The sequence below is a fragment of the Schistocerca americana genome, chromosome 1 (genome assembly GCF_021461395.2).
Source record: "Schistocerca americana isolate TAMUIC-IGC-003095 chromosome 1, iqSchAmer2.1, whole genome shotgun sequence".
NCBI lineage: Eukaryota > Metazoa > Arthropoda > Insecta > Orthoptera > Acrididae > Schistocerca > Schistocerca americana.
In genome coordinates this window covers 306,061,607-306,084,723 of record NC_060119.1, presented here as the reverse complement: position 1 = coordinate 306,084,723, position 23,117 = coordinate 306,061,607, and the positions used below count along the sequence as shown (strand labels likewise).

At 41.3% G+C, this 23,117-nt stretch overlaps 1 protein-coding gene across 1 annotated transcript in view; it reads right to left on the bottom strand.

The window, feature by feature from the left end:
- Positions 1 to 23,117, bottom strand: part of LOC124595915 (BRISC complex subunit FAM175B-like) — a 136,848-nt gene that overhangs the window by 18,591 nt on the left and 95,140 nt on the right. The window contains exon 6 of the mRNA XM_047134828.1: positions 3,121 to 3,287. Coding sequence (XP_046990784.1) covers positions 3,121 to 3,287 — 167 coding nt within the window. The remainder of the gene's footprint in view (positions 1 to 3,120; positions 3,288 to 23,117) is intronic.

The following is a 23,117-nucleotide window of genomic DNA, read 5'->3' as shown; positions in this document are numbered from 1 at the left end:
GTGCGAAACTACAAACTGTTGTGCGAGCTCTATGACAGTTTTGGCAGAACTGAAGATGGCTTATAAACCAAAGGTAATAGTAGTCCAAAGGAGATATTTGGAAGCAACACACAATATTTTCTGAACATCAACATGTTAAAATTATGAGGGTGTGCACCATTCATCGTTTTTGGTGCTACATGAGGTCGAAGTTGGGGGGGAAATCAATTGTGACAATTTTTCAATTATTTTGAGACTGCAATAATTTTTGGACAAAATATGTAACTGCAATACTTACATGCGAGTGTGTTAAAAGTTACTAATAATATGTAAACAGCACCACGAGCATAATACAGTTAGCTGGAGGTAAATGGTTCATATTTAACCCAGGACATGAGTGATAGCTTACAATAGTTGTTTGTTTGTTTGTCTATGTTCATTACTAACAGTTAGTGCTTTCCAATCGTTCAAAAGCATCTACTAACTTTTTCCATTGCTCTGTGTCCCAAGATATTGTTGCCGCAATGGTTCATCACACGATTCGACGTCATCTCGCTATCTTCTTCCTGGTTTTTTCTTTCAGGGGAAGTTAGTCTACTGTTAATTTGTTTGTAAATAAACACAGAGCACCCACACAATATACAGTGTCCAGAATTCGCAATTAAGAAATCAACCACACATAACAAAAACCTGAATGATGTTACACACTTTTTCCACAGAAGGGTTTGAGGAACTGCATTTCACAGCATCCAGACAGCACTGGATACTACACAGCCATTTTAGTCATGAGAATGTAAAGTGAAATAACAGTTCAGCATACACGAGGCAGAAGATGAGCATGTATATAATGGAGTATCACAATGCAACATTTTGCTTAACTAGACCACTGATACAGCAAATCACAACTTTTACCATTTTCATTCTTTTACCTTGACATGTGGTTTGTACTTTATGGACTATATCAAACTGAAAGCTCATTAATTGCACTTTACTTGAGATGCGAAATCTGAGTTGAGCTCCTCTGTAAAGCTTTGAATTGTGGGACTAATTTATTTGTAGAGATCCCTAACAAACTTCTTACATTACAGTTAATTTTCTGACAAGTAGCTGATCCAGTAAGATTATGCTACTAATTTGATAAAACTGCACCTTCATGAGAGCTTTAATGGCTATTTAGATGCACAGAAGTACTTGAGACATCTTTACTCATTCACTGTTGATTGAAGTATTCTATTGTTAATTTATTGGGAACATATAATCACTTCTTCTAAACGCTTAGGGGTAACAACTATTTGGCATAGCTGTATGAACCTGTAACATTTCTGGCACTGAGCGAGTAATGATACCTTTTGAAAATAACTCTCCAAAAACTGTTGTTGTGGGTGGATATTTTCCCCCAATACCTTTCATGACTACAGCTACTCGAAGAATAATATTTGAATTATAGTGAAGCCAATACACAGTATGGCTAGCCGCTTTGTTACTTTCACATTCGATTTCGTAGTTTGGGTAAACGATGTCCAAAATTTCACCATTCTTTTCTTTCTAGTGAATTCCTACAAATGATAAAAAAATGGAAATGTGTAGCTATGAACTCTGCACCTTCAGATTAGTACTCCATTCCTCTAACCATTTTGCCAAGATACAGCAGAACGCTGAGTCCTTATTGTCGACAAAGATATTGTATGGCTTTTATCTTCATTCGAAATATGTGAAGTTATCATCTCAACTTGCAAAAGACAAATATGTGCAATTTAAAAAACCCTATTTGGTAAAATTGGTCTTTCATTTTTAGTTAAGCCTGAGTGGAAGATAGTGAGCAATTACAAGCAAATTCTCAGAACTTTTATAGCCTCTATGCCTCATATTTGTTGGTATCCAGATGCTGTCGTCGTGATTCAAACATTCAGTCAGGTCCATAATATGTGTCATAAAGTAAGCAATCTTTAGCACATGGCACATAGGTAAATATGGAGAGAGCATCAGATATCTCTCAATTCCTCAATGACCCACTTCCTCTGTCTGATGTCACATCCTGAACCGTTTTTTTTAAGCTGCTTTAGTTGAATGGTCTGATTTTTTCTGTCATTTTGTCTAAAGTATCCCAGTTTTTTGCTGTTGATTGTACAATAATCTAAACCGATATAATTTAAAACTGGAGAATAATTCTGCCTTATGCAAGACATCATAGTTTTATCATTACCCAAACATGCTTTAGCACTTCACATGATCGAGCGAGGTGGCACAGTGGTTAGCACACTGGACTTGTATTCTGGAGGATGACGGTTCATACCTGCATCCGGTCATCCTGATTTAGGTTTTCTGTGATTTCCCTAAACCACTTCAGACAAATGCCAGGACAGTTCCTCTGAAAGGGCACAGCCGACTTCCTTCCTCATCCTTCCCTAATCCAATTGGATTTATAACCTCACTGTTTGGTCCCATTCCCTCAAATCAACCAACCACTTCACACACAATCTTCAGTGGGATTTTGTGTTCACTTTCTTTTTCGCATGAAGCTATTAGTCATGTATATTGGTACCTTGATATCCACCACACATTCTACAGCCTGCCATTGTTTATTTTATGATGTCACTGGTCTTGCTTCTCTCATTTGTGGCACGTTAAAGCACTTACTACTTTTGCTCTTGTCACTTCTTGCTGTTATACATGTTTGTTTTGTATAATTCTCCAGCAAAGCACAAGGTTTCTGCAGCCATAATAGGAAAGTGAATACATATTCAACTATTTAAACACATATCATACTTATTCACGTTAATATGCCAGTAAGGATGTATCTAACAACACATTTTATAAAATTTGTTGACTAAAGCCAGAACACATGGTCTCACTTTACTAATGTCGAATCACTTCTATAGGAGTCTAATCACGCATGCGTGCCATGTGTTTGGCACACTACATGCCTCGTCACCAGACAAAATACATCAATGGGTGCCCTGCCTCAGGTGTCTTTTCTGACTGTGTATATGGACTTTCTTCTGAAAGGAGGATGAGGAGTATGAAAAATAAAACTCAGAAGTAATAATCCACATTTCAGGTGGTACTCAATCATACTCCCGTGAATGAGAGGTAGACACAGTGTCATCTGAAGCTTGTTAAAATACACCTCTTCTTCCTTACCATTGGAGAGATCATCATTGCTGATTCGCAGTGATTCAACTTCCATCTCCAACTGAGATGCTCGATTCTCAGATTCCTTTAATGCACTAGAAATTTTCTTCAGGTGTTCTTGGAGTGATTTTTGTATGCGACACATTACGAAAACGTCACATTCCTTGTCCGAGATCCTGGAACAGAAATTTAATTACCTTTATAGGAACAATTTAAAATATTTTGGTATAAATTTCTTACAATTTACTGTAAAATAAAAACTAAAAAAGCACAACTTGTCATGGAAATAGACTTACTGGAACAAAAAAGAACAGTTTTATGTCTTGAATTTACATGTACATTTGAAACAAGTTTCACTTTATCTGCCACATTGCCGTTTTTTTTACTCCCTGTTTCTCAGTTCTAGACAAATTTTGAAACAATATTATTATGCGTGTGTCTGATCACATTCAGGGGCCTTTTTTTCTATCTTACCTTTCTATTATTTAACAATACTATAAAAAGGATAGTTGCTACTCATCATATAGCAGAGATGCTAAGTTGCAGGTAGCCACAACAAAAGGACACACACACACACACACACACACACACACACACACAAGCCTTTCAGCCAACAAGGCCTTTGGCAAACACACACACACACACACACACACACACACACACACACAAGACCACAGTTTATGGCATCTGAAGCCTGGATTTTCCGTTGTTTCATTTCTTCTTTATTTATTTTTGTGTTGGTAGATGCAGACAAATGCCCAAAGCCGTTTTAAATGCTGAAAATCTGGGCACTTATAAAAATAAGTATTTTTTAGAGTTTCTACTGCTGCTGCTGTTGTTGTTGTTGGGGTCTTCAGTCCAGAGACTGGTTTGACACAGCTCTCTGTGCTACTCTGTCCTGTGCAAGCTTCTTCATATCCGAGTAACTACTGCAACCTACATCCTTCTGAATCTGCTTAGTGTATTCATCCCTTGGTCTCCCTCTATGATTTTTACCCTCCACACTTCCCTCCAATACTAAATTAGTGATCCCTTGATGCCTCAGAACACGTCCTACCAACTGATCCCTTCTTCTAGTAAAGTTGTGTCACAAATTCCTCTTCTCCCCTATTCTATTCAATACCTCCTCATTAGTTATGTGATCTACCCATCTAATCTCAAGCATTCTTCTGTAGCACCACATTTCGAAAGCTTCTATTCTCTTCTTGTCGAAACCATTTATGGACCATGTTTCACTTCCACACTCCACACAAATACTTTCAGAAAAGATTTCCTGACACTTAAATCTATACTCTATGTTAACAAATTTCTCTTCTTCAGGGATGCTTTCCTTGCCATAGCCAGTCTACATTTTATATCCTCTCTACTTCGACCATTATCAGTTGTTTTGCTTCCCAAATAGCAAAACTCATATACTGCTACAATGTGTAATTTACCAATTAAAATAAGGGATGGGATGATACTCCTGATTTTAAAAGCCAGTAAATGTTTGCACTTTAAACAATGTCTATCATTTATTGCCTTTATTCCTAAGAATGAAAACAAAGAAGAGGGAAGCATGCTTTTTACTTGCATTCCAACTTGCTGTACCAAGGAAGGGTGTGTCTTGCTGACAGCTGCTTATTAATTATACTTTCCTTTATCTTTTTACTGGTTCTACTCCTCACTCAGTCTCTCTTGCACTCAAACAGCCCCCTGCCACACCTCCCTCTGTGTGTGTGTGTGTGTGTGTGTGTGTGTGTGTGTGTGTGTGGGCGCGCGCGCGCGACATACTCAAAAATGGCCTGAGGCTGAAATTGTGCAATTATAAATTAAATAAAGAGAATGGCAGCTGAAGGCTTCAAGAAATCATTCAAAAACTGGACTAAATGTTGTTCAAGTTAGAGAGAACTTGGCAGATTAGAGGGAGAAACAAGGAATTTGGTCCCAACAATATGTTTGGGAAGGAGTGGGTCCTCATCTTCAGGCAGATAAAAATTGTCATGTGTGTCCTTTATAGTAGAGGGGAGGTTTCAGATGGCTTTGTGAATTGGCAGAATTGCCCATAAAAATTCTGGAAGCTCCAGTTACATGTGCTGCTACAGAATTTTCCTTCGGCAACTTTGGATGGATCCACAGTGTAATCAGAGAGCTGCAAAACTAACCTACCTCTCCTATAAGTGGAAGGTGATGAATGGAGCAGGAACACTACCTAATCCTTTTGATTCCAAGGAAAAACCAATACTGAACAGTCCAAGCAAAGACAAAATGGAAAGGAACACAGTGGTCAGCAAGGAATCAGATTCAGGAGAATCTGAGGCAGTCAGAATTCCACAAGTCTTCTTCAACTTATGAAAATCATGGAACTGACTGAGAATAATTTTTCAGTTCTTTTTGCAGTAGTCCAACGTTGCCAGTCGCATTGCAAACAGTGCGTGGAGGCAGCAAAAGAAGAGCAAAGAGGTGGTGTTGGTTTTCTGACAGCAAAAGGAGGAGGAGGAACAGACATTCATCGACGAATGTCACAAGCTTACAACAAACACTGCATGTCCCTTTCAAGGGTCAAGGCATGGCAGAAGCACTTCAGGGAAGGACAGGTGTCATTAGCCGATGGCGCACGGTCTGAAGCACCACCCTGCAGTACTGATGACATCGTCCAGCTGGTGGATGCACTCATCACCCAGGACTGCTGAGCGACAGAGAAAGCCATAGTCGCCATGGTCGGATGGAGCGTCTGAAGTGTTCACACCATAATGAAGGAACGACACTACATGTGCAAAGTGTGCACCCAATGGGTGCCCCACAGTCTTCAACCACACCAGGAAGCATCTGCAGTGCTATGCTTGGGAAGGGAATGTGTTCCTGGCACAAGTGGTGGCAGGAGATAAGTTATGGTGTCATCACTTTCAACCAGAATCAAAACAATACAGTATCCAGTGGAAGCATCCAGGATCACCATCACTAAAAAAAGCCAAGGCCATCCACACGAGTGCAGAAAAGGTTATGCTGACGTCGTTCTTTGACCAAGATGGCCCCCTTCCGATTCACTTCCTGCAGCACGGGACAACAGTGAATGCCCAGCATTACTCGCAAACTTTGACCACCCCTTGTCAAGCAATCTAATCAAAACGACCACGCAATCTCACCCATGGGGTCATTCTGCTCCATGACAAAGCAAAGCCTCACATGGCCAACACAGTCGCAGCACTCCCGCAGAAATTAAAATGGGAGGTTATCGGCCACCCTCCATACAGTCCGGATCTCTCCCCCTGTGATTACGCCATTTTTGGTCCCCTTAAAAAGACCTACACCGTGGTCTAGGGGTAGCGTCTTTGATTCATAATCAAAACGTCTATGGTCCCGGGTTCGATCCCCGCCACTGCCTAAATTTTAATAAATAATCAGCATTGGCGGCCGAAGACTTCCGGCATAAGAAGTCAGCCTCATTCTGCCAACGGCCTTGTCAAAGAGGGCGGAGGAGCGGATAGAGGTTCAGGGCACTCTCTTGTCCAAGGGGTGGGAAATTGCCCCTAAAGGCGGAAGAATCAGCAATGATCAACGACATGAGGATGCAGAAGGCAATGGAAACCACTGCATTAAAGACACGTAACGTGTATCCACAGGACATGTGGCCTGTATTTGAAGGAGTGTCATGATAATCTCTCCATTGGCAAGAGATTCTGGAATAGTCCCCCACTCGGATCTCCAGGAGGGGACTGCCAAGGGGGAGGTTACCGTGAGAAAAAGATTGAATAATCAACGAAAGGATAACGTTCTACGAGTCGGGGCATGGAATGTCAGAAGCTTGTATGTGGTAGGGAAACTAGAAAATCTGAAAAGGGAAATGCAAAGGCTCAATCTAGATATAGTAGGGGTCAGTGAAGTGAAGTGAAGTGGAAGGAAGACCAGGATTTCTGGTCAGATGAGTATCGGGTAATATCAACAGCAGCAGAAAATGGTATAACAGCTGTAGGATTCGTTATGAATAGGAAGGTAGGGCAGAGGGTGTGTTACTGTGAACAGTTCAGTGACCGGGTTGTTCTAATCAGAATTGACAGCAGACGAACACTGACAACGATAGTTCAGGTATACATGCCGACGTCGCAAGCTGAAGATGAACAGATAGAGAAAGTGTATGAGGATATTGAAAGAGTAATGCAGTATGTAAAAGGGGGCAAAAATCTAATAGTCATGGGCGACTGGAATGCAGTTGTAGGGGAAGGAGTAGAAGAAAAGGTTACAGGAGAATATGGGCTTGGGACAAGGAATGAAAGAGGAGAAAGACTAATTGAGTTCTGTAACCAGTTTCAGCTAGTAATAGTGAATACCCTGTTCAAGAATCACAAGAGGAGGAGGTATACTTGGAAAAGGCCGGGAGATACGGGAAGATTTCAATTAGATTACATCATGGTCAGACAGAGATTCCGAAATCAGATACTGGATTGTAAGGCGTACCCAGGAGCAGATATAGACTCAGATCACAATATAGTAGTGATGAAGAGTAGGCTGAAGTTCAAGACATTAGTCAGGAAGAATCAATACGCAAAGATGTGAGAGGAATGGACATCTCTAAAAAGGGCCATCACAGAAGTTGGGAAGGAAAACATAGGTACAAAGAAGGTAGCTGCGAAGAAATCATGGGTAACAGAAGAAATACTTCAGTTGATTGATGAAAGGAAGAAGTACAAACATGTTCCGGGAAAATGAGGAATACAGAAATACAAGTCGCTGAGGAATGAAATAAATAGGAAGTGCAGGGAAGCTAAGACGAAATGGCTGCAGGAAAAATGTGAAGACATCGAAAAAGATATGACTGTCGGAAGGACAGACTCAGCATACAGGAAAGTCAAAACAACCTTTGGTGACATTAAAAGCAACGGTGGTAACATTAAGAGTGCAACGGGAATTCCACTGTTAAATGCAGAGGAGAGAGCAGATAGGTGGAAAGAATACATTGAAAGCCTCTATGAGGGTGAAGATTTGTCTGATGTGATAGAAGAAGAAACATGAGTCGATTTAGAAGAGATAGGGGATCCAGTATTAGAATCGGAATTTAAAAGAGCTTTGGAGGACTTACGGTCAAATAAGGCAGAAGGGATTGATAACATTCCATCAGAATTTCTAAAATCATTGGGGGAAGTGGCAACAAAACGACTATTTACGTTGGTGTGTGGAATATACGAGTGTGGCAATATACCATCTGACTTTCGGAAAAGCATCATCCACACAATTCCGAAGACGGGAAGAGCTGACAAGTGCGAGAATTATCGCACAATCAGCTTAACAGCTCATGCATCGAAGCTGCTTACAAGAATAATATACAGAAGAATGGAAAAGAAAATTGAGAACGCACTAGGTGATGATCAGTTTGGCTTTAGGAAAAGTAAAGGGATGAGAGAGGCAATTATGACGTTACGGCTAATAATGGAAGCAAGGCAAAAGAAAAATCAAGACACTTTCATAGGATTTGTCGACCTGGAAAAAGCGTTCAACAATATAAAATGGTGCAAGCTGTTCGAGATTCTGAAAAAAGTAGGGGTAAGCTATAGGGAGAGACGGGTCATATACAATATGTACAACAACCAAGAGGGAATAATAAGAGTGGACGATCAAGAACGAAGTGCTCGTATTAAGAAGGGTGTAAGATAAGGCTGTAGCCTTTCACCCCTACTCTTCAATCTGTACATCGAGGAAGCAATGACGGAAATAAAAGAAAAGTTCAGGAGTGGAATTAAAATACAAGGTGGGAGGATATCAACGATACGATTCCCTGATGACATTGCTATCCTGAGTGAAAGTGAAGAAAAATTAAATGATCTGCTGAACGGAATGAACAGTCTAATGAGTACACAGTATGGTTTGAGAGTAAATCAGAGAAAGACAAAGGTAATGAGAAGTAGTAGAAATGAGAACAGCGAGAAACTTAACATCAGGATTGATGGTCACGAAGTCAATGAAGTTAAGGAATTCTGCTACCTAGGCAGTAAAATAACCAATGACGGATGGAGCAAAGAGGACATCAAAAGCAGACTCGCTATGGCAAAAAAGGCATTTCTGGCCAAGAGAAGTCTACTAATATCAAATACTGGCCTTAATTTGAGGAAGAAATTTCTGAGTATGTACGTCTGGGGTACAGCATTGTATGGTAGTGAAACATGGACTGTGGGAAAACGGGAACAGAAGAGAATCGAAGCATTTGAGATGTGGTGCTATAGACGAATGTTGAAAATTAGGTGGACTGATAAGGTAAAGAATGGGGAGGTTCTACGCAGAATCGGAGGGGAAAGGAATATGTGGAAAACACTGATAAGCAGAAGGGACAGGATGATAGGACATCTGCTAAGACATGAGGGAATGACTTCCATGATACTAGAGGGAGCTGTAGAGGGCAAAAACTGTAGAGGAAGACAGAGATTGGAATACGTCAAGCAAATAATTGAGGACGTAGGTTGCAAGTGCTACTCTGAGATGAAGAGGTTAGCACAGGAAAGGAATTCGTGGTGGGCCACATCAAACCAGTCAGTAGACTGATGGGGAGGGGGGAGGGGGGGGGGGGGGGAGAGAGAGAGAGAGAGAGAGAGAGACCCGAGGGGCAAACGACTCACTTCCGACGACGATGTCCCGCTGTACAGGCAGAACTGGTTAAACATCCCAGCCTCGGAAATTTTACGGGTAAGCCATTCACAGCCTTGTGTCACAGTGGGACAAGTGTCAACAGCCAGCCTAACATACAGGTACTGTGTTTCTGTAATTATGCCTCTGGCTCTTTTCTTTTTGAACGTCCCTTATACCTACAGGCCAGATACTTAATATAAACTATACTCTATGTCAAAAATTACTTTTAAACTTTTGTGTTGGTTTTCTTTCTTTTTTTTTCTTATATACTACCACATGAATTGACCTGATAGAACACTTAAAAAGTTATGTTTACAGTCCAATGTATTTCCCATAACACTCTCCCCTCCTCCTAACTCTCAAGCAGCTTTCTAATGTAGTTACCCAATCACTAAAGAATCAGTGTTGCGAAACACCTTTTCCAATCCACATATCTGCTTATTTTTTTTTTTATACAAACAACGTTTATCAATTAATTGTTAAAATGTGTAAATGAATGGGCATTTATGAATTTTGGGCATTTGCCCAGGCGTTTAACCTGGGAATTTGTCCGAACTTACAAATGCCCAAGCATTTTACATCACTAGGTAGGTTTACATTACCTGCATAATGTTAATCAAGGCTAACAGTGTCCATTCAACATGAAACAAATTGCTACTTGTTCTAAGATATTAATATACTACAAATTCAGAATCGAAGGTAATTCTTAGATCCACAGAATTGTTTTGCAACTGATGAAAGACATTTAAAATGAGACTGTCATCTCATTTTTGAGCTATTACCCTTTATCTATACAAAATAGTGCAACACTGCAGCCATTTTAGCAACATTTTAATGTTTTTGTCTTATAATGTCAACTTCTTAGCAGCAATGCAATGCCTTCTTCTTTAACCATTACAATAAATGTGCCCAAATGAAATTTTTACATTATATAACGTATTTAGTCTCCCAGGAAAACTACACAAAATCACCTCTTCTTAAAAAGTGATACCAAAACCAATTAAATTTCTCAGCTTATAATGTCAAATTATTATTGTTGTTGGCTTTAGCACACATAACGTCACTATCATTAACATCATTCCTTAATTACTTAAAGCTGCTGAAGTAGTGAACAGAAAATGATAAAATAAAACAATGAAAAGGAAGCTCAAATCATTAAGAGATTAAGTCTCAAAGAATGTTAAGTCATCTTAACTTCCAGATGTGAAACATTCCATGTGGGAAATATATATATATATTGATAGAGGGAAACATTCCACGTGGGAAAAATATATCTAAAAACAAAGATGATGTGACTTACCAAACGATAGCGCTGGCACATCGATAGACACACAAACAAACACAAAACATACACACAAAATTCAAGCTTTCGCAACAAATTGTTGCCTCATCAGGAAAGAGGGAAGGAGAGGGAAAGACGAAAGGATGTGGGTTTTAAGGGACAGGGTAAGGAGTCATTCCAATCCCGGGAGCAGAAAGACTTACCCTAGGGGAAAGAAAGGACAGGTATACACTCACACACTCGCACGCGCACGCCTCCCACCCATCTGTACATATACAGAGACAGGCAGATGTGTGTAAATGCAAAGAGGTTTGGCAGAGATGTCAGTCGACGCGGAAGTACAGAGGCAAAGATGTAGCTGAATGACAGGTGATGTACGATGGGCGGCAACTTGAAATTAGCGGAGGTTGAGGCCTGGTGGGTAACGGGAAGAGAGAATATATTGAAGGGCAGCTTCACACATCCGTCCACATCAAACCCACCAACAAGCAACAGTACCTCCATTATGACAGCTGCCACCCATTCCATATCAAACAGTCCCTTCCCAACAGCTTAAGTCTTCGTGTCAAACGAATCTGCTCCAGTCCTGGATCCCTGAACCATTACACCAATAACCTGAAAACAGCTTTCGCATCCCGCAACTACCCTCCTGATCTGGTACAGAAGCAAATAAAGAAACCCAAAAGTGCCCCACTTGTGACAGGATACTTTCCGGGACTGGATCAGACTCTGAATGTGGCTCTCCAGCATGGATATGACTTCCTTAAATCCTGCTCTGAAATGAGATCCATCCTTAATGAAATCCTCCCCACTCCACCAAGAGTGTCTTTCTACTGTCCACCTAACCTTCGTAACCTTTTGGTTCATCCCTATGAAATCCCCATACCACCTTTCCTACCCTCTGGCTACTGCCCTTGTAACCACCCCCTGGTGTAAAACCTGTCCCATGCACCCTCCCACCACCACCTACTCCAGTCCTATAACCCGGAAGGTGTACACGATCAAAGGCAGAGCCACATGTGAAAGCACCAACGTGATTTACCAACTGACATGCCTACACTGTGAAGCCTTCTATGTGGGAATGACCAGCAACAAACTGTCCATTCGCATGAACGGACACAGGCAGACAGTGTTTGTTGGTAATGAGGATCACCCTGTGGGTAGACATGCCTTGGTGCATGGCCAGCACATCTTGGCACAGTGATACACCGTCCGGATTATCTGGATACTTCCCACTGACACCAACCTATCAGAACTCCGGAGATGGGAACTTGTCCTTCAATATATTCTCTCTCCCTGTTACCCACCAGGCCTCAACCTCCGCTAATTTCAAGTTGCCGCCCCTCGTACATCACCTGTCATTCAACAATGTCTTTGCCTCTGTACTTCTGCGTCGACTGACATCTCTGCCCAACCTCTTTGCATTTACATATGTCTGCCTGTGTCTGTATATGTGCGGATGGCTTTCCCTCTCCTTCCCTCTTTCCTGATGTAGCAACCTTGGGCTGCGAAAGCTTGAAATTTGTGTGTGAGTGTGTGTGTTTTTTATTGTGTCTATCCAGCAGTATGGAGGAACTAAATGATTTCTTTCTCACCTCTTACAAATGACAGTATAAAACTCAACCCGATAGCACATTAAATCTTTGCATTACTTGAGCCATTTTTTGTTGGCCCTCACTAGCATGGATTCCAAAGTGCCATGCAGATTGAACCCCCCCCCCCCCCCTCTCTCTCTCTCTCTCTCTCTCTCTCTCAAACAATACACCTTGCCTTATAATTAAGCTGAACTGTGCAGCTTTATGGTCCGTTAGCACAGCAGAACATGCGAAGCGACAAAAGTGCAACCAATGTATCACCTATGATGACCGTAAAGTCTAAAAACAATCTGGGCATTGTTAGACTATTTTAGATAACTGAAGGGAGTATTTTGCTGTTCACTAATTTATATCTTGCATTTACCTGTTGTGTTCAATTAACTAATGAAAATATGCTATGCTGTACTAATGTAATGAATTTTAACTTAAAATGCTATGAAAAAAGTATTTTTCAATAAAATAAATTATGCCAAATAGTCCTGAATTAGAGAATAATACACACTTTCTGCTTCAAAATGGACTGTGTCTATGGTTAGTCCACAGCAATACTGAAGTAGCATTACAGGAAAGACTACCATGAATGTATGCAAATTTAGCAATACGGATAGATACTTAATGAAATCCAGTTAATAAATCATTCAGTACTGATCAACATACAATCGAATATTTCATTACTGAGTATCAGCAAAATTGAGGTTTTTGTCCTTTACATAGCATTATGCATCTACAACATGACATTTTTTGAAAAAACATGCAGAAAACAACAGTTAAAAATCTTAAACACTGTGAACATGAAAGTATGTTCTTTCTTATACCCTTTCATTCAATTGGTGATATTCAGAAGTTAATGACAGCTTTTTAGTTGGCACCATCAGTTCAGTTAAGGTCTAAAAGTGGATACTGCTGTGTTTGTCTTTAACATTTACCACACAACAACTGTTTCTCCCTACTTCATGTGTTCTAAAACACAACATGGTACTACATGTGTGCCCCATGGGTGGAGCAATATTGTTTAGGAGATCTTTACCTTAAACAGAGGCCTATTAACATCTTACAGCACTGCCTCTGTCTTATGCTCCATGATCACCCTTACTCTTTTTGTCCATTATTCACATTGCTGAATGGGGAAAACATTTTACGCTCTCTCTACAGACCATTTTCTTATCCTCCAGAAATAACTCCGCTAGATGTGAAGCTGCCCAAAGTTACCACAAGCAGAACAAAATTGATGCTGTGTAGGAAATTAACTTTATTTGAATAGATGAATACATTGCAACTGTTATTGGAACTCAGCTCCACCTTATCAACTCAAAGATGTGATAGTATTTAGCAGTGCATTCTGTCCCCTGTAAATTGACCAAATCTTGTGTCATGGATTGCATCCTGACTTGTCTAGGCAAGCCATCTTCCCACTTAATAACTGAACAAGGGCAGGACTTCCACAGAAACCTAGTATAGCTGCTTAGGAAACACTGCTGAATGAGTGGTGAACCAGTCTTGTGTACTTTCTCAAATGGGGGTAATTCTTCAGTTGTCTGTCCACTGATCTTAGCAGAAACATCTATTAAAGAGCAGCATCCTGTAGGACTGAAAAAGCTTATTACATAAGATTAAGAGCAATATTTCAGTTAAGTTCAGACACTAGAATAGTGTTTCACAGGGAAGTGTGAACAGCTTCACTTTCTTTGCTGTTGCAGCAACAGAATATCATAAATGGAAATCACCCTTTGAAGTGCCAGGTGTATGTATGTGGTTTTATTATGGTTTTCTTCTCTCTCTAGACTCAGAATAACACATTCATCAAAAGTGATGATCTGCATGTTCAAGAAATTGACTGAAACATCAGATTTGATATGCTCCAGTGAGGAAAGTATCTGTGCAACAATCACTGAAAATTTAATTTACAGAAAATCAGTTGCCTTTTAAGGAGGTCATTTTTAAGGTTGAGCATGCTGAGATTTCTAAGTGTAATACGATGCACAGCTCACCCAGCTTCCACATCTGCGTAACTAAGGCGAGAATATTGAAGATGATAAATTTTTGTACTTTCTTCATAATGAGAAACCGGGCGTCTTACAAGTCATATTTTCTGTAATTTCAAAACTATTTCATGTGTATGCAGAAGTTATGGATAGTCATAGCCTTCTATAAAAATTCTGGATACAGTACCTCATGAGGAATTTTACATAGTATATTCTTACAGCAAATTGCTCACATTGAGAACAGCAAGCCCTGCAAACTTTATCTATACTTTCTGCTACATTTTTAACATGAAAATTAGTTATTTGTTGGTACTACCTAATGGCTCCAAGTGAAGAAACTTAGTTCACTGTTCTGGTATTTTCCTCTCAGGAAGTCCTCAGAGTTTGTATACCCTGAGAATTCAATGTTTTTGGTGTGGCATTTGTAGTAACCCTCACAACTTTCAAGCAGATGAGGTGTGTAGCCATGCACTAAAATGCTTCTTCTGTTTCTATTCTCTGAGTGCTGCTTAGAGTATGTGGCTTTGTTGATGACAGAATTCTTGAGACCTTCCGTCTTATCATTATGTTGACGTGTGCAGTTTTACAGTCTATTAACACAGCAGAACATGCAGGATGACAAAGTTCTATTAACTTATTGCTCTACAGGTGTAAAGCCAAAAAACTACCCAAGCAGTCTAAATATTTAGTATAGGCCAATAATGAGACACACGACACTGTTGTTGCATAATATCTGTTGTGTTCAGTAAACTAACAAAAATAATGCTATTTAGTATACATTGTACTTACACAAATAAATTTGCAACTTATCGTGATAATGTTACAAACTTTTTTTAATACAATAAAGTATCCCAAAATTGTCACAAATTAGCAGGACAATATGCATGTTCATCTTCAAAATGGTCTACATCTGTGTTCAGTCCACAATAATACTGAAGTAGCATTATAGGAAGGCCTACCCTGATAGTACGCAAATGTAGCAGCATGGGTAGATACATCACGAAATCCAATCAACAAATCATTGAGTGTCACAATTAACTCAATACAATTTACGGAACCAGAAAAGGCTGGCCTCACAAAGCGTGCGTTTCTGCAAGATTTTCACCTTTGCAGCTACTGGGTACAGAATCAAGGTAATGACAAAACTAATGGGTGAGAAGTTATCTTGAGATTTCTTCACTGGTTGTCTGCATATTAGTTACTTTCACGGAAGAAGTGAGAATCTTGTCTCTGGTAAGATTAGATCTCAAAAAAGTAACACAGTTGTTACCTTGAAGGGCAAACAACAATAGCAGACAGTGCTTCCTTGTTGAACCAAATGATAGTTAAGACTGAGTATTTGTGATGTAGAGGATGAAGGACGCTGCAGTTTCTGTTGCAATGAGAATCCTGGATTCAAAAATATAGATCTGTTACCTGTATATCATCCCTTAAATGAGAATTATTCAGATATTTAATCTAAATGATAAGAAAATATCGAGTGAATTCACCAGGATGATTTTGAACCACTCCAGGAAGTGGTCACAGTTTCCAATTCGCCATTAGACTAGCGACAGGTAGAATACATTTTCTGAGACAATGTGTTTCTTGAGGTTTCTTGAGTTAGCTTACAATGGGGAAGATTGTAGTTCAGAGATTCAAAGGTGTCAGCTGCCACTGTGTTGACTGGAAGCAGAAATATTTAGTATAGGCCAATAATTTTTATTCACATTTGTGTAACAATGATTTGGATCTAAAGTGTAGTTATAAATAATATGCAGAAGCACTGACTGCAACCCAGGCACCATAAATAGAGAGCAGGGGGAAATATTTTGGTGGCTTTCCTCTTCAGTAGCTGTTGCAGCTATTTTTGTTATTCTGCATTAAGCAAACTGAAAACAAACTCTTTCTTACTGGAAGCGATTTTTTTCTTTAGTGTCACTAGACGCTATTAACATTATGAGTGAATAACATTCACTTAATATTACATACTTGAAAACAGTTTTCCATATGGATTCTTTCACTGGCACCACCTCTTAACACACAACAACACAAATTCAAAGACAACACATGACGAAAAAGTTGTACTTAATAGTTGCAAAGTAAACTAAGCAGGTGAATGATAGCAGTTTAAGTTTAATTTCAGTCACTCTTAACATGAAAGGGGGAAGAGTTATGATGAGAATGAGAAAAAAAGGAACAATAAGTAAAAACTGGAAATTTGTGATTAAGTTCCTATGGGACGAAACTGCTGAAGTCATCTGTCCTTAGGCGCCTCAGACCGTGCGGTCGAAACAATAAGTGCTGACAGTAATTCTCGAATATGTTGTTCTAAAGTAAAACTGTCATTCATTCTATGAAAACCAAAGGCATGAAAAGTATAGCTGTTCGTAATGGTTACAATATAACTGCTGGCTAAGCTTTGCAAATAAAAGCAAGAAGCTCCTGATGAATGAGATTTTCAATTTTCAGACAACTTAAGATACAGAGGAACCAAAATGACAAGAAGGTACCCTAGGTGAGTGTGGGAGAAAATTTCTATGTAAAACCTTGCCTTTGATGCATCCAGATCATAGTTTATTTCCCGGTTGCTTCATGTAACAATGCCTTACAAGACCCCATATGTAGATTTCTTTTTCTGCCTTCTATATGTAAAGTTTCAAGTGTCGCATGAAAAAGAGGACCAGAGTGTTCGCTAGTGATATTTAATTACTGTAATAAGATTGCTTATAAATAAAGGAAGGAGCAGCCTTCACTTTTTTTCTGTGCGCAGCGAGGAGAAGCTTTGCTGTTTTGCGCTATCATTCTCATTCCAGCTACCACAGTGTAAGCATCAACAGATTAGTCTCTTGTCAACAAATAATATACTGAATTCACTGCATGTTTACTTGCTCTACTTTCTTCAAAGCCAGACGATATCCTTGTATGTTAATGCTATGTAATTAGCAAATATTTTTAAAATAAAGGTGATGCATAATTTTTACAAGACACTTGTTAGCCATTGGCATTATATGACATGCTAACTTATCAGATCATTTTCTTTTGTTTGTGCTCTCAACATGCAGTATCTAAAAAGTCCAACACTAAATTAACCATACAGCACAACATGATTGACTTATTGCTTTATGCATATACTTTTCAAAAGTACAACAGTCCACATCTTTATCTTTGTGAATCTTTCCACTGAAAGTCTAAGCTAAACTACAATGATAAATATCGGCAATTTTTGTGAGTAATATTCTTCATGGAGCAAAGCTTTTCGAGAAAATTAAGTGGCTGACCCAGAGGAGGACACAGTAATTACAACCTGTATTCTGTATCTCCCTTCCATCTTCCCCCGTGATGGTCAACTCACAGCCTCTAGGCCGTCACAACATTCATATTTGTATGCTAACCTAGAAGTAAACATTTGCCCTTCAAGATGAACACGGTGCTGGTTTTTACCTCTTCTGCGATAGAGTCACTAATAGGCAGATCGACAATCAGTAAAGAAATATTAAGAAAACTTCTCCCCATTAGCTTTGTTGCTACCTTGATTCCGTGTCATGTAGACACTAAGGTGCAAAATTTGCAGAATTGCACACATACTGATGCCTGCTTTCCGTATTTCTGTCGATTTCACCGACTTACTTATGACACAAATAATTTGTTAACTGTACTTTGTTATGTACTTATCAGTAAAGCTACATTTGCATATTTTCATGGTAGGCCTTTGTATAAAGTTACTTTAGTATTACTGTTGATCGAACGTAGACACAGACCATTTTGCAGATGAAAGTATGTATTGTCCAGCTAATCTGTGAGAATTTGGGATACTTTGTTGTATTAAAAAAGATTTTTCATAACATTATGACGGTAGGTTCTAATTCATTTGTATTAGTACAGTGTGTACTAAATTGTATTTTTCTGTTGGTTTGCTGAACACAACAGATAAACGTAAGATAAAATTTAGCCATTAAGATAAATCGTAGTCAACAGCAATATAGTCTCTTATCGTCTAAAATAGTTGGGCAGTGCTCTGACTGTTTTTCCACTTCATGCCTGTAGAGTAATATGTTGGTAGAATCTTGTCACCTTGCCTATTGCGCTATGTTAACAGACTGTAAAGCTGCGCAGTTCAGCATAATGATAGGCGGAAGTCTCAAAAATTCTGTCACCAACTAAGTCAAACACTATAAGGCGCACTCAGAGAACTGAAAACAGAAGAAGCACTTGAGTGCATGGTTACACATCTCATCTGCTTTAAGGTTCTGAGGATTACTATAAACTCTACATCAAAAACACTGAATTCTCTGGGTATACAAACTCTCAGGATTTTCTGAGGAAGTAACAGAACAATGTACTAAATTAAATCTTCACTGATTATTGCACAGACACTCTCCTCACCGGAGCAAGGCAGAGCAGATATTTCAGTCAATTTCTTGAACATGCAGATCATTACTTTTGAGTAATGACTTAAAAAAAAAAAAAATATATATATATATATATAATGGAAGAAAACATTCCACGTGGGAAAAATTATATATAAAAACAAAGATGAGGTGACTTACCGAACAAAAGCGCTGGCAGGTCGATAGACACACAAACATACACACAAAATTCAAGCTTTCGCAACAAACTGTTGCCTCATCAGGAAAGAGGGAAGGAGAGGGGAAGACGAAAGGAAGTGGGTTTTAAAGGAGAGGGTAAGGAGTCATTCCAATCCCGGGAGCGGAAAGACTTACCTTAGGGGGAAAAAAGGACAGGTATACACTCGCACACACGCACATATCCATCCACACATACAGACACAAGCAGACATATTTAAAGACAAAGAGTTTGGGCAGAGATGTCAGTCGAGGCAGAAGTGTAGAGGCAAAGAAGTTGTTGAAAGACAGGTGAGGTATGAGTGGCGGCAACTTGAAATTAGCGGAGATTGAGGCCTGGCAGATGACGTGAAGAGAGGATATACTGAAGGGCAAGTTCCCATCTCCGGAGTTCGGATAGGTTGGTGTTGGTGGGAAGTATCCAGATAACCCGGACGGTGTAACACTGTGCCAAGATGTGCTGGCCGTGCACCAAGGCATGTTTAGCCACAGGGTGATCCTCATTACCAACAAACACTGTCTGCCTGTGTCCATTCATGCGAATGGACAGTTTGTTGCTGGTCATTCCCACATAGAATGCGTCACAGTGTAGGCAGGTCAGTTGGTAAATCACGTGGGTGCTTTCACACGTGGCTCTGCCTTTGATCGTGTACACCTTCCGGGTTACAGGACTGGAGTAGGTGACGGTGGGAGGGTGCATGGGACAGGTTTTGCATCGGGGGCGGTTACAAGGATAGGAGCCAGAGGGTAGGGAAGGTGGTTTGGGGATTTCATAGGGATGAACTAACAGGTTACGAAGGTTAGGTGGACGGCGGAAAGACACTCTTGGCGGAGTGGGGAGGATTTCATGAAGGATGGATCTCATCTCAGGGCAGGATTTGAGGAAGTCGTATCCCTGCTGGAGAGCCACATTCAGAGTCTGGTCCAGTCCCGGAAAGTATCCTGTCACAAGTGGGGCACTTTTGTGGTTCTTCTGTGGGGGATTCTGGGTTTGAGGGGACGAGGAAGTGGCTCTGGTTATTTGCTTCTGTACCAGGTCGGGAGGGTAGTTGCGGGATGCGAAAGCTGTTTTCAGGTTGTTGGTGTAATGATTCAGGGATTCCGGACTGGAGCAGATTCGTTTGCCACGAAGACCTAGGCTGTAGGGAAGGGACCGTTTGATGTGGAATGGGTGGCAGCTGTCATAATGGAGGTACTGTTGCTTGTTGGTGGGTTTGATGTGGACGGACGTGTGAAGTTGGCCATTGGACAGGTGGAGGTCAACGTCAAGGAAAGTGGCATGGGATTTGGAGTAGGACCAGGTGAAACTGATGGAACCAAAGGAGTTGAGGTTGGAGAGGAAATTCTGGAGTTCTTCTTCACTGTGAGTCCAGATCATGAAGATGTCATCAATAAATCTGTACCAAACTTTGGGTTGGCAGACTTGGGTAACCAAGAAGGCTTCCTCTAAGCGACCCATGAATAGGTTGGCGTACGAGGGAGCCATCCTGGTACCCATGGCTGTTCCCTTTAATTGTTGGTATGTCTGGCCTTCAAAAGTGAAGAAGTTGTGGGTCAGGATGAAGCTGGCTAAGGTGATGAGGAAAGAGGTTTTAGGTAGGGTGGCAGGTGATCGGCGTGAAAGGAAATGCTCCATCGCAGCGAGGCCCTGGACGTGCGGAATATTTGTGTATAAGGACGTGGCATCAATGGTTACAAGGATGGTTTCCGGGGGTAACAGATTGGGTAAGGATTCCAGGCGTTCAAGGAAGTGGTTGGTGTCCTTGATGAAGGATGGGAGACTGCATGTAATGGGTTGAAGGTGTAATAAAAGTCCTTAATCTTTCCTCTCCCACATCCACACCGGCTGTTCAGAGCATCCTCCTACAGGCCAACCGTAAATTAGAACAGCATGCCACCCTCCACCTCAAAAAACTATCCATTCTCCTGGTTTCCCACCTCCGGAAAGGCAACTCACTCACCCTTCACAACCTTTCCAGCAAACCTCAACCTCCTCTCATTGCACACAAACCCAGTCTCTCCCATCTACTCAATCTCCCACTTCCAGCTCCACTCCCTCCAAAACCTCAAAATTCCGATCAACACAATCTGGAACCACAACACCCTAATTCAGTAGTTAACCTTTCCTCCAAACCTCTCTCCCAATCCGAAACCTCTGTCCTATCCAAAGGCCTCACCTTCAGCCCCACTCCCAGATTCAACCAAACAGCCCTCGTCAAAGATTTACTGTCCTACACTCGTACTCTCTGCTGGAAGTATCACTTTGCCACGAAGAAAAATGATCCTAATCCTACTCCTAATGATCCGACTCCTCAAGACACCATCCAAATTGAACCCTGCCTGGAACAGTTCCGTCCTCCGTCACAGCGGGACCCACCTCCTCTTCCTCAAAATCACCCTCTCCAAACCTTCCAGGAATTTCTGACCTCCAGCCTTGCATCTCAATCCTTCTTAAAAAACCTTAATCCTACACCCAACATCACCACTGCTGAAGCCCAGGCTATCCGTGATCTGAAGGCTGACCGATCCATCGTCATTCTTCCGGCGGACAAGGGTTCCACGACCGTGGTACTTGATCGTCGGGAGTATGTGGCTGAGGGACTGCGTCAGCTTTCAGACAACACCACATACAAAGTTTGCCAAGATAACCCCATTCCCGATGTCCAGGCGGAGCTTCAAGGAATCCTCAGAACCTTAGGCCCCCTGCAAAACCTTTCACCTGACTCCATCAACCTCCTGACCCCACCGACACCCCGCACCCCTACCTTCTACCTTCTTCCTAAAATGCACAAACCCAATCATCCCGGCCGCCCCATTGTAGCTGGTTACGAAGCCCCCACAGAACGTATCTCTGCCTACAGATCAACACCTTCAACCCATTACATGCAGTCTCCCATCCTTCATCAAGGACACCAACCACTTCCTTGAACGCCTGGAATCCTTACCCAATCTGTTACCCCCGGAAACCATCCTTGTAACCATTGATGCCACGTCCTTATACACAAATATTCCGCACGTCCAGGGCCTCGCTGCGATGGAGCATTTCCTTTCACGCCGATCACCTGCCACCCTACCTAAAACCTCTTTCCTCATCACCTTAGCCAGCTTCATCCTGACCCACAACTTCTTCACTTTTGAAGGCCAGACATACCAACAATTAAAGGGAACAGCCATGGGTACCAGGATGGCTCCCTCGTACGCCAACCTATTCATGGGTCGCTTAGAGGAAGCCTTCTTGGTTACCCAAGTCTGCCAACCCAAAGTTTGGTACAGATTTATTGATGACATCTTCATGATCTGGACTCACAGTGAAGAAGAACTCCAGAATTTCCTCTCCAACCTCAACTCCTTTGGTTCCATCAGTTTCACCTGGTCCTACTCCAAATCCCATGCCACTTTCCTTGACGTTGACCTCCACCTGTCCAATGGCCAACTTCACACGTCCGTCCACATCAAACCCACCAACAAGCAACAGTACCTCCATTATGACAGCTGCCACCCATTCCACATCAAACGGTCCCTTCCCTACAGCCTAGGTCTTCGTGGCAAACGAATCTGCTCCAGTCCGGAATCCCTGAATCATTACACCAACAACCTGAAAACAGCTTTCGCATCCCGCAACTACCCTCCCGACCTGGTACAGAAGCAAATAACCAGAGCCACTTCCTCGTCCCCTCAAACCCAGAATCCCCCACAGAAGAACCACAAAAGTGCCCCACTTGTGACAGGATACTTTCCGGGACTGGACCAGACTCTGAATGTGGCTCTCCAGCAGGGATACGACTTCCTCAAATCCTGCCCTGAGATGAGATCCATCCTTCATGAAATCCTCCCCACTCCGCCAAGAGTGTCTTTCCGCCGTCCACCTAACCTTCGTAACCTGTTAGTTCATCCCTATGAAATCCCCAAACCACCTTCCCTACCCTCTGGCTCCTATCCTTGTAACCGCCCCCGATGCAAAACCTGTCCCATGCACCCTCCCACCGTC